We start from the raw sequence: 12,331 nt of genomic DNA, 5'->3' as shown, positions 1-12,331 counted from the left end.
GTCGTGTATCGAGAATTTATATTTTTCCACCACTTTCGGTCTCGAGTAAATAACAAGAAAAAACTAACAACGAGCTTTTCCACGCTTCATTTCTCTCGAGACTACTGTTTATAATGGCTAATCATGCTCGTAAATGTTCGTTATACTTGGTACACAGATTGATATGGAGAATCAAGTTGTAACATTCGTTTGCGAACGGCAAAATGAATAAAAACAAGGTAAAGATAAAATGAGCAATGTTTCTAACCTCTTTCGACGCGAATGTGTTTTGCACGATCTCGCTGGGTGTTCGACGGGGGGTCCAGGTGAAGCGCACATCAGACCACAAAGTGGTAGTTTCACCGTTAAAAAAAGAAAAAAAAAAAAGTACGAAAGCAGCAAAAGAAAAAAAAACAAAAACAAAGAAACGACACAAACTGAGAGAAAAACGGATAAGATATGTTCAATCGTATGTTTCGCCGGCGGGCCGATTAAACAAAAGAAATAAATGAACGGATGTGGAAAACAAAAATAATAAACGAAAATTTAACACTTATGTTTAAATAACGAGTATTCTCAAAACTGTCCGGTCTCGCGATTTTTGTAAGTACTGGCGCAAAGTGTACGGACGGTTATGTTGCGATTAGTCGCGCGAAACCGCCACGAGAATTCGACTTGGCAAAAATAAGACAAACACAACCGCGATGGCGATGACGACGACGACGACGACGACGACGACGAGGACGAGGACGACGTTCTCGGCACGACGTCGAGAAACGCGAAATCGCCAGTCATTTCGCGTGTAAAACGACGCGAGAGAGTGTACCGCCGGATTATTTACGGCGAGGGTAGTACTACTGAATAGCCGAGGATCCCCGCGGATAAAGACGAACGACCGAATGAGTGAGTGAGTGAGAGAGCGCGAGAGAGAGAGAGAGAGAGAGAGGGAAAGGAAACAGAGAGAAAGAGAGCAAAGGAGGACGCTTCTCGAGTTTCAACGGAATTCTCCGAAGTTCTTCGTGGGGGCTCTTTCACGCAGAACTTTGTTTTGACACTAGTGGCGCTATCTTGCGAGTTTAATAAATAATGGCCGATCATCAATAAGTTACCGGTTTCTGGTGAAACGAAATTCATCGCTCAGCAACGGCGTCGTCGTAACATCGCTTTCGATAAGCGGCAGTCGGTAAAGTCGGATCAAGCGAATCGTACTGACGAACGACTGCCGGTAATCGAGCGACATCGCGTCTTCGCTGCTCGACTTGTTTTTTACCAACAGCGCGCAACGGTCGGTAATTTAATAAACGGATATCGACGGAGCAACGCTATTTTCTTTTGACGAACCGTGTAATTAAAAAAATTATTGCAATTTTTTGTTTTTTTTTTTTCAACCAACCTGAAGCTCTGCTTGTGACACGTCGATCTCTCCTTTGTAAACAAATTCTATGATGAATTTGAGGTCGTTGAAACACACGTCCTGGGGCATTATTATCGTCGGATGTTTGCACGGATTTGAGAGCAAGAGCTTCTTGAAATATGAGCTACAAGCTGACAAAACGACCTGGAAACACAATAGAGAGAAAAATCATATTTTTATAGAGCTCGAATGTTCGCTTGACGAATCCAATATGCTAATAACTATTCAAATAAAATATCGACGCTAAATAACATTTCGTTTTTCAGGTTATCCAAAAAAATCCCATTGGATACGAAGGAATTCTTTTTCTTCGAAATTGTTACTTTATTATCATAAATATTTTGTTCAAAGGACGGTGCAGAACGATATACACAAATTCGTTAAAATCTTTGCGGTTTCGAAACTGTCCCGAAATCTCAGAATCACCTGCCTCCCCTCCCCCGCGATGTTCTTTACTCGTCGAAGAACAAACATTGACAGTTTTTGACGGCGCAGCAGAGGAGAGGCGTGCAGAAGAGAGAGAGAGAGAGAGAAAACCGTTTGTTTCGTGGCCGCAGTGAGTTTTGTTATTGTGACCCTGAAAGAGAGGGAGACTGACTCGAACGATTCGTCGTGTGGAATTGTAAATATCGTTTAGTTCGAGCTCGGAGCTCTTTCTCCTGAAAATCTATCGCGCTGTGATGTCAACAAAAACGAGAGTCTTTTTTTATCATCTCCAAACTGATTTATGTTATGATTTGATGTTTTTCATTCGTGTCGCTCGATTCATTGGGACTGGAGGATTGAAAAAAAGAAAAAAACAGTCAACTGAAACTGGCCTACCTTGTGCGCCTTTAACGAAGCCTCGTTGCAGGCCAGGGTGACGTCGACGAAGGCCTCCGTTTGTAGCAGTTGATGAAAAACCGACGTCATATTTGACTGGTAGTTGTTCCAGCGCAGGCAGTAATGCTGCCCGGCCATTCCTCCGCTGGAAAAATAAAAATCCGGGATACACAAAGGTGCGCGAATGCGGGCTCAAATGGAAAAAATTAATGTTGGAGGTGAGTACTATTTTCTTCGAATATCCCGCGTGACGGCTGTATATACACGGAACCGCGAATATTTTCGTACCGATTGTCATTATTTTACCTGTAATGAACACCCCAGTATCTTGTCATCTCATTTGAAAGTTGGGAGCCCGATAATAAAAGCAAACGGAACGAAAAAACGACGCATCTAAAGTCAGAGTCAAATCACTGGCACTCGATAGTTAAAAGAGTTGGCGGTGAAAAGTATCGAGAGCGCGCGCGAGACGCCATAATTCCGGTAATGAATATATTTCCGATTACTCGCGATCCCCTGCCCGAGTTTTACCGTCAAGAAACGTTAATGGAACACGATGAATGAAGCCGACTCGAAGGCGCGAGCCCCTTCGGAGACGAATTAAAATATGATTGTTGTTTTGTTATTTCGTCTTTCCGTTCGGGGCGTTGGTTGGTTTTGCTTGCTCGCGCGCACAATAATATATGTAATACAACTCGACATTCACCTGCTCTTCTGCGTGAACCTGTGCTTTATCCGCGTCTATCTATTCGGGGCTCTTCATACCGAGCTATTTTCCTTATCTTCCCCTCCGCCGTGGGCACACGGGCTTTTATCAGCTGCTTAGACGCTCTCGCGCCCATCTTGTACGCGCGATAACAACGCGCGGTGCTCCGATACACTCTGATCGCGAGCTTTCTTTTCTCTCCCTCCGCGCTTTGTACACGTACATCCAGGTTTTTTGTACACGCACGCGTTAACGCCTATAAGGATAAATAAGAATTCAGAGAGGCTCGCCCGCGCGCGCGCGCGCGTCTTTCTCTATTTCTATCGTCGTCTCCGTTGCACCTCTCCTTAATAATTAATCTCTTGGCGTGTCTTTTTTATTCTCTGTTGTTTTTTTCTCTTCATTCTCTCCTCTCGACTTGTTACTCGCTCCCCGGTGTGTACCGTGTACGCGCTGCACACGATTTCTCTTCGTGCCACGTTGCGAGAGAACCATTTTTCTCGTCTCAACCTACTTCCTCCTCCGTACAGCATTGTATATGTACTCGTCCCTCGCCGGTCCCTTCTCGCGACTCGCCACGCTCCCGTACTTCTGCTTCTTCTTCTTCTTCTTCTTCCTTATCGCACTCTTTTTTTTCCTACGCTCTTATTTATCACCGAGTGCTTTTTATTTCACCGTTTTTTCATCCACTTTTCACCGACGTATCGAGCTCTCACGAATCTCTTTGCTAAAAAATTGCTAAACAACCCCTCGTTCCGAAAAGTTCTCAATAATTATTCTTTCGTGTTTTAGAGGTTTTAGAGCCAAATTAATTAATTCTTTCGTTAGACGAGTTATACGAATCAGAGGCTGTGATTTTCTTTGCTTTGCTTTGAGAGATAAATGAAAGCAGCGCGAGCCGATGCTGAGAAAAAAAACATGTTTTTCCGCGACCGGGCGCGCGCTTGCCTTTTTTATATTTTTCAACAAGTATGGCCATTCCGAAGAGTTTAAGAGTTGGCGGCAGGACTTTTCTCGCGACGATCAATCCGCGGCTTCCGTGACGGACGATCGAGCCGCAACTTGAGCTAATTCATTAACAATCGGAGAATCGTACATCGGAGAAGAAACGTGTAAAAACGGTTTTTCCTCGAGAATCGTGCATTTTTTTTTAAAGAAAGCCTTTCAAAACTTGCTTTGAACGATTCGCATGCACGAAGGATCCCTCAAAATAGTTGCTACGGTTGCTCGTCTGCTTTTTTCGTTTTTTTCGTCTTTCTTCCATAACGCTCGACGCGTTGACCACAGATGTATCAGGTGGGAAAGTAACGGTTAACTCTCCTCCTCTCGCTGCTCTCAAAAACGCCCGTCCCATCTGACCTACTGAAACGCCATTCGGTCACGGGCCTTTTTTCGTTTGTAAACCCCCTTTTTTTTTCATTACTCCGTTATTGTGAATGCGAATATTGGAGAATCGCTCGGGTCATTTTTTTTTCATTGTTGATCCTTCGTTAAAAATGGATTTATTCCAAGACTTAACACGCGTTAATGCGTTTTATATGAGTTTTTAGCGATTCATCGCGGAATTGGGTTAACGCATACGTTGCTCGGAAGCCGCGAGCAAAGACGTTTACTGATAAAAACGTGTGATAACGCGTCGCGGATTACAGGTGCGCGATGAAGCGTTTACCGCCAAGGCGAAGAAACAATCTTTAGAATCGATTTTATATGAAACGCGCCTCGCTGTCACATTTATTGCTCATTAAATTCGTCTTGTTCGTTATTTTTTTTTTTTTTCCCCTCAACTTTGAAAATCCGGCACCATTGAAATTTTAGGTAAATGGATATGGAGCAAAAGAGCTTTGAATCGCGATTTCATCTTTTTCACGTTCGTCTCATGGACGTGATTGCGACTCTTGCTCGTTGAATTATTTTCATGTTTCTCGACGACGAAGCGCAGCAGCATCGAATGGTACGATAAGCCGATGAGCGACCAAGCAGCATTATTATTTTCCTCATTTTTCGCCATTCTTGCCATCTCGTTCCTCGACTTTTTTTTCAATCGTTTTTCCAGCCCTCCCGCGTGCACATACGCGTTTTCTCAAATTAATATTATATTTGTATAGACGAGAAGAACCAGAGGATTTTCGAATCAGAATTTTCCATCTCCTATCCAATGAAATTGTTTTTTTCTGTTTCTCATTACCTGCACGGAGAAACTATTATAGAAAAAATTACTATGTTTTTGTAGTAACGTCGGAACATATCGATATTATAATAATAATAATAATCGCTATACAGAGTGTGTCAAATAATGCAAAAGTTTGGGGAACCATTACCACAGTCCATAGTAAATAACGCGCTGTACTATATAAAAAATGAACAACGAGCAAATTTTGATTGATTGCATCTTATAAAGTGAAGTGTAAAAAAAAAAAAAATTGGTTAAATTTTTAGATAGTTTAGGAGCGTCGTTGCTGAGAAAAATCAATAACTATTTGGGCCAAATAACATGTAACCTTATGAAAGTCAAGACACATTCGGTGATATCTCTGTTAAAAATGATGCTAAAAATATGAATTTTTTTTGGGCAACATGAAAAAGGCTTGCTGAATATTGTCAATTTTTGCTTCCTCATAGAGGAAGCTTTGTGATGATGAAACATTTTTTTTTTCCAGTTTTCAATGTCAATGTGCTCAAAATGTCCTAAAACATCGAAAAATCATATCTAGAAAAAATGTCCGGATGTGTGTGTGTGTATGTTATGCAACGCAAAATTAAAACGCTTATAACTCGGAAACGGTTTGAGATACAGGGCTACCGTTTTGCACAGATGTTAATCTATACAAGATCTTCATTCTCTGATAATTTTGTCAAAATTTGTAAAAAATTACGAATCCTACGACGTTTTGAAATTTTCATAAAAAGGGTGTCGACGCTCTAACTTTCAAAAATTTTAAGATTTATTAATAATTTTTTTTTTATAAATAGATTATAATAGGAAGGTTGGTCGATTGAATTTGGGGAATATCGGTTGAGCGGTTTAAATTTTATGATTTTTTGAATTTTACGAAAAAACGAGTTTTTCAACTTCAATTTTTGGAAATTTTGTAAGATATTGTGTAAAAGTCCTCTATACTATCCAGCAAAGCTGTCGGAATTATTTAATTTCAATGTAAATAGAAAAACGATGAAAATTGATAGTTGCAAACTGTTTTTTCTGATGGCTCGTCATTTAGTTTTTTTTATTTATGAATTTAAACAAAGAGATAAATTAAAGTTCGTAAAAGAAGGTAGAGAAAATACATTATTTCCTTGTATACAAAAAAATGCTGCAAATTGCTTCCTCAAGATGGTCAATATGCACGATGCTCAAAGCTTCCTCTATGAGAGGAAGCCAAAATGAAAAATATAGCAACTCATGGAGTAAGCTTTGAACATGGTGCATCTTGACCATCTTGAGGAAGCAATTTGCAAAATATTTTCAGATTTATTAGGAGATTTGGTGAGATTATGTTAATAATAATCTATTTCTCGTGCAGTTTTTTGAGGCTAGGATCGTCACCGTTCGTGTTTTCGACTGAGCTTTCACCTGTTTTTCGTTTTTTTTCCCCAATTCTTCTTTAATCCTTGTATGCAACATTGCCAAACTGTAAACTGGCCTAACTTTTGGATAAAAAAAATGTGTGTACGGCCTCAACTTCCTTAAAAATATATAGTAAATAATGAAATGATTTGATGAAAATTTAAGAGATAACATAGCAATCGTTTCTCTGTGCTATACAAAAAATTGCATAGTTTCGTATGTTGTTTTTTACCGCACTAAATTTTCCAAAATTCATGCATCCACCAATTAATATGAGGCGTTGCGAGTATAAAGATGAAAATTAACTAGTGGTAAAATTTCAAGCAATCGCTTCGTTCATAAGCGGACTTTGTCAAGTTATAAATGTTTGTCGAAAAAAACAAAAATTTAGTACTTCTTTTCGGACGATGCGACTCAACGATACGAAAATTTCCGACATTTCGTCAAAGATACACGAGTGACAATCAAATATCGTTGTGCATCGTTCGATGTAAGACTTAACACAGACTTAAATTTAGCCTTAAAAATTATTTTGGTAACTTTGGCACTTTGGCGAAATGTAATAGAACAGCGCCGCTACAAAAGATAGAAAATTTTTCTATCCATTCATTCGAAATATTCGTATGAAAGTCTCTCCGTGTGCTCTTCATTATTATTTATTACTAAATAATAGAGAAATCTAAAGCGGACGAATATATGATTCTAACGATTGAGTCACTTTGAGGAATAATGAAGAAATGGAAGAGCGAGAGAAAAAATAATTGTGATGACGGAAGAGGCGTGGGGGCCTACGAAGGAAATGGAACGCAAGAAAAGATTACGGGTGAAGGGTAAGGGAATGAAAACCAAATGAAGGAGTGAACAAAGAATCGCGAGGGATGGGAAAAGGATCGAATGTGCGGTTGTGACGCGAGCGTGCTCTCGTGGTGGAAGGAAGGAAGGAAAGAAAGAAAGAAAGAAAGAAAGAAAGAAAGTACACGGTTAGCGTTTCTATTCCAAGTTTCGGTACGTCGTAAAAATCCCCTAACATGGAGAGAGAAAAAAAATGAAAATGAAAATGAAAGGTGGAGAACAGGACGAGAAAGAAAGAAATAACAAAAGTTATAGTTGGGCCGAAGGAACACGGTCGAGTTCCTCCATTTTTCTTCTTTTTCAGATTATCCGAAGTAACGAGAGTACTAGACGCCGTGATGCGGCTATAGGTGCGCGCTTGCGAATTTTAGTCTCTCGCGTCTCCTCATCACTCCACTCTTCCTTTTTCCCCTATATTCTGTTTAGAGGTTTTTTTTTCAACCTGGTATACGAAATGGGGGGAATAAACAAGTGTATTTTCCGTCGATGAATATCGCGCAGAAGTGCTTTTCGATCACAGGCGTGTATATAGTCATCGCGCGCCAGTAATAAGTCCGCGACGTTCGTCCGAGAGTTGCTTCGTTTCTCTTAGCACAAAAAAATGATGTTTTTCGAGATACGCCAAGCTCGAAACTAGAAATTTTACAAATTTTCATAAATTTTTTAAAATACGAGAATAAATGTTTGTAGGGAAAAGCCTCGGGGATACACATCTATGTGTATATATACGAGTTTTATATACAAAATAAAGAAATGTGTTTATATGAGAACTAGTGTGCGTTGGTAAAAGATCCATTTCGTTCGTCTCGCGTCTCTCCCTTTTTTTACTACTCCCACGTTCTCTATATACGCTCGCAACGTCCCTTTTCCTTCCCTCCTTTATTTTCTCGGCCCCTTTTTCACCCATTCCGCCAGCTTTTCCTTCGCAACCTTCTTTCATTCTTTCATCTCCCTCCCTCTTTTCCTTCCCGATTCCTTTTGCTTGGCAAGAGAGAGAGAGCAGGAAAATAAGCAGCGAACGAGCACAGACACACGCTCGCGCTGACATTTATACACACACATACATATATTTTTTTTAGATGCCAAGAGGGTGTATCCCTCTCGACTGACGCTTCTTTCTCTCCCTTAGCTCCATTTACTCGCCAGTTTCTCCGTTGCGTTGTACTCTCGCGTATACATCCCCTGCCCTCTTCCACCTTCTTTCCCGCGAAGCGGACGGCAAAGTCGCTATTTTCTCGTGGCCCCCTTTTCTTTACGGTCTCCGGCTGCCTAAGCTCCCCCCCTCGCATTCTCTTTCTATTTTTCTCTCTCTCTCTCTTTCTCCGAAGCTCGCGGGAGAACGCTCTCCTTTTCTCTTTCCTTTCTATCCCCCTGACTCTCCTCACCCCTTCTCCTTCGTCCTCTTTTGCTGCCATGTTTTTTTCCATTCTCTCTCTCTCCCCACCCCCCGTTTTCCCTCACCTTTCTCGTCAGATCCCACTCGTTCTCTTTATCCTACCAATCGAAAAGTTCTCCTCCTTTGTCCTTTTTTCGTTCTTCCGTTCCTCCGTTCCTCTCTCATCCGCTCCCATCCTTTTTTTTCCCTCTTTATCTTGGTACTACCTCGTTTCACTGGCGAACAGAGCAAAAGGTTCGGTTTCTTTTCTCTCCGGGTTTTCTAGATCCCCAGCGTTTTCTCCCGTATACTTTCTTGCACTTTGAAACTTTCATGTTTGGCTCTTTCCCTCCGCCGTCGACCCCCCTTCGCTCGCAATCTTTTTTTGGCCTCTTTTTTGCTCCACCCGCCACACCCATCCGTACCACCCACTTTACTTCTATCTTTCATCCCGGCCTTTTACGTTTTTCCCTAACCTTATCGACCTTTTCCTCGCTCTCGCGTTTCTTTCTTCTTTTACCTCTCGCTTCGCCCTCGCGCTCACACACGCGCGGTAAGGGTTGAAATCCTGGCAAGAGAGAAGGAGAAGAAGATAAAATAAGGGAGCGAAAGGGTGCGCGGAGACGGCAAGCTAGCGGAAACGACGGCATCGTCGTGTTCTCGCCATCTCGATTTCACTCTTCCCCGCGAGGCATAGGGTAAAAAAAGCTCTCCGGTTTTTCCGACAACGGTGAGCGCGCGCGCGTTTATCGATTTTTCAAGTGAGCAAGAATAGAGCGGCGACGGTGGAAGCGAGAGGGGACGAGGGTTAGAAAAAAAAATTATTGGCATCGAAACATTTTTTGTCAGAGAATATTTCGTGAATCCTGCTGCTCCCGTCAACGACGAGATCGATTCGATCTAATCGCTGATTATTTCCTCAAACGAGTATCAACGCTCTCCGGAGAGATTTTTCACTCGCGGAGCGGTTTCTCATGTGGTGCGAGTTCAACGCGGATTTTGCTAATATAGAGAGGATGTACTTTCTACGGATCGCGCGACGCGACAACGCGACGATTTTACGATAAAGAATGACTCTGCGAGAGATGGAGACCAACAAGCGCGGCGCTCCACCGTTGTTGCCCTCTCTCTTTTTTTTTTTCTATAATATTTCGCTCACTCATATATTTTCCCTTCCTCGCAGCGCTCCTCTCCTCCGTGTACGTACCCGAGAGCGTACTTTCGCGTCGAGAGATCGTTCTGCGCACCGAGCTCAAGTTTTCTCGTTCCATCAACATGCACGAGAATCAACGAAAAACAATGACGAAAGGAATGAAAATAAGGGCTGCTGAATCAGTTTCCAATCGCGCGACAAGGTCACTGACTCTTCCTCATCAAAGAGAGGACCGGAAGGAGCACCGCGACTCCGCCGAACGAGGATTCCACCGTTTGAGAAAAGCCTCGCTCGCGCCAACTGCATTTACCAAGTTATAGATCATCGCAGGAGCAAAGTACACGCTCCGAGATGCGAGAGAGCGAGAGAAAGACCGAGGCAAGTTTCTCGTTCATTTTCTCGCATACACGCGCGTTCTCGCGGACGAGAAAGCGATGAATCAAGAGAGTCCACGGCACCGTGGCAGACAAGTCCTAATTTCCGTTGAGCGTGCGCGATCGCATACACACCTGTGTGTATATATATATATATACATAAAAAACATCTCAACGAGAAACGAGAGAGAGAGAGAGAAAAGCGTGATGGCTTTACCGTAAGGTATAACAGTACTGCATTCCAAATGCCCTTCGCGCGTTGATTCGTTTCTTTCAGTTTCTCGCGTATCGTCCTCGTCGCCAAGCCCTCCTCTCCTCTTCGTCCTTCGTTTCCCCGCTCGCTCGCTCGCTCCGTCTCTTTCTCTTTTGACGGGTTATCTCCTCATCTATTCGCCGTCTCGTTTCTCGGACGTTCTTCTTCTCCGTTCACTCCCGACTCCGTGTCCCCGTTTATTCATTTATTTATTTATTTATTTATTTATTTATTTCTCTTTCGAGCCGAGACTGATCGGGAGCGTTTCAGCACCTGCTGCTCTCCGTGATCGGGACCGAGGATTCGCGCGGCGCTCGCATGACACTCTTTTTTTACCCGTATCGATTATTTCGTCGGCCGATCATTGAAAAACCAATAAAATTCGCGGATCCGTCTCAAGGTCGATCGAATACGAGAACACTAGCTAGCTTGTTTGGAATTGCTCTCGGAATTATGGAGAATGAAAGTAGACAAATTTCGTCCAATTACCGTGAGATTTTAACTGTAATAATGTAACGGTCCCGAGTCGCATATGCCCTTTTCATTGCCCGCCTCCGTTTCGATCTCACCTCGTTCCGCTTTTTGTGTGCTCTTTCTCTTGCTCCCTGCCGCTCTCGGTGATGTTGTTTTTTTATTTGAATCCTCGCTGCTCCGTTTTTCCTTCCTTTCCCCGTTGGCGCGGACGGAGCGACGCGAAGCTTCGAGAAAAAACGGTTGGTCGGTGTGCGAAGAAGGGAGGCTACGACGACGAGAGCGTGTGTTCTCGTGGCTGTGGGGGACGATGCACGAGACGAGGAGCGGAGCACGGAAACGTCAATTTTCGTTCTCGTTTCGTTCTTTCGCGCGCGTTGGAAAAGCCACGAGGGGGGAAGCGTCGGTATGGAACAATACACGCGGACGATGAGAAGCTCCGCTCCGGTTCTCTCTCTTCCTTCGATAAGAAACGACGAGGGAAAATCGCTTCGATTTATCGTCCATTCGATTCGCTCCTCCTCCGACACCACTTCCTTATCCAACCGTCATTTTTTTCTTCTCCCCTCGGACCGTCTTATTCTACCGGACGAAAAAAAAAAAAAAAAAAAATGGGCAAAGAAATAAATAGGACGAAAGCGCGAGAATAAAAGGTTGAAAATATACGCGCGATTTTTCTTGGTTCAACCTGTCCACGAGCCGAAAATTCACATCAAATACTCGAATAATTTTCAATCTTTCCTCCTGTTCGCAGATCGCAAAGCTTCTGAGTTTGCTTCCTGATCTTCGAATGAATATGAAGATGAAAGACAGTCGCTTCGCCTGAAGAAAATAAATTAGGAAATGTTTTTCTCACACAATAAGGAATAAGATTCGAGAGCTCTGTTTCGTGAGCAGCAATGAATTTCCGACGTCTCGGATAATAAAAAACGATGAGACTCCAAGATGCTTATTATTTCGACGTGTACGATAAATACGCGTGTGGCGAAGTGGTCCGCTCGAGGAATTCAACGAGTTTCGTCGGTCATTTATACTTTTTTCAATGTCCCTAAAATCATTCTTGCTGATTCCCGAATTTTGGAAAAATAAATATTCCGGCCAAAGTGACTCCGCGCATCGTCTCCTACGCTCACTGTCATTTACCATTCCCGTATGAAACATCGAACGTTCCGACGAAACGAAAAGAAACGAGGCCCTTGGACGAGATGGAAAAAAAAAAAAAATCATAGCGAGGCCCGTGAGCAATAAAAAAAGAAAGACCACCAAAACATAAAAATTTTCGTCCGCAAAGGATATTGCTTGCATCATGTTCCGATCATGTATGTTCGATTGCGATTTTTGTCAATGAAAATAAAATAGACGTATCA

The 12,331-nt window shown here is 42.6% G+C and overlaps 1 protein-coding gene and 1 long non-coding RNA gene across 4 annotated transcripts in view; one reads left to right on the top strand and one right to left on the bottom strand.

The window, feature by feature from the left end:
* psq (pipsqueak) overlaps positions 1-10,495 on the bottom strand; it is a 27,692-nt gene extending 17,197 nt beyond the window's left edge. For both annotated transcript variants that reach the window (XM_043428490.1, XM_043428491.1), the window contains exons 1-3: positions 10,458-10,495; positions 2,216-2,360; positions 1,373-1,537 (exon numbers count right to left, since the gene is read on the bottom strand). In XM_043428490.1, the coding sequence (XP_043284425.1) occupies positions 1,373-1,537; positions 2,216-2,360; positions 10,458-10,480 (333 nt within the window). In that variant the 5' untranslated portion in view covers positions 10,481-10,495. The remainder of the gene's footprint in view (positions 1-1,372; positions 1,538-2,215; positions 2,361-10,457) is intronic.
* The window catches only part of LOC122415908 (uncharacterized), a 14,225-nt gene extending 1,894 nt beyond the window's left edge, over positions 1-12,331 (top strand). The window contains exons 2-3 of one of the 2 annotated variants that reach the window (XR_006262018.1): positions 2,174-2,433; positions 11,719-12,331. This is a non-coding gene — a long non-coding RNA (uncharacterized lncRNA). Of the gene's footprint in view, positions 1-2,173; positions 2,434-9,896; positions 10,243-11,718 lie in introns of those variants that run through there. The other variant, XR_006262019.1, reaches the window with a different exon arrangement.

The sequence above is a fragment of the Venturia canescens genome, chromosome 9 (genome assembly GCF_019457755.1).
Source record: "Venturia canescens isolate UGA chromosome 9, ASM1945775v1, whole genome shotgun sequence".
Taxonomy (NCBI): Eukaryota; Metazoa; Arthropoda; class Insecta; order Hymenoptera; family Ichneumonidae; genus Venturia; species Venturia canescens.
Note: the sequence above shows the minus strand (reverse complement) of the source record. Positions and strands in the feature narration are given on the sequence as shown.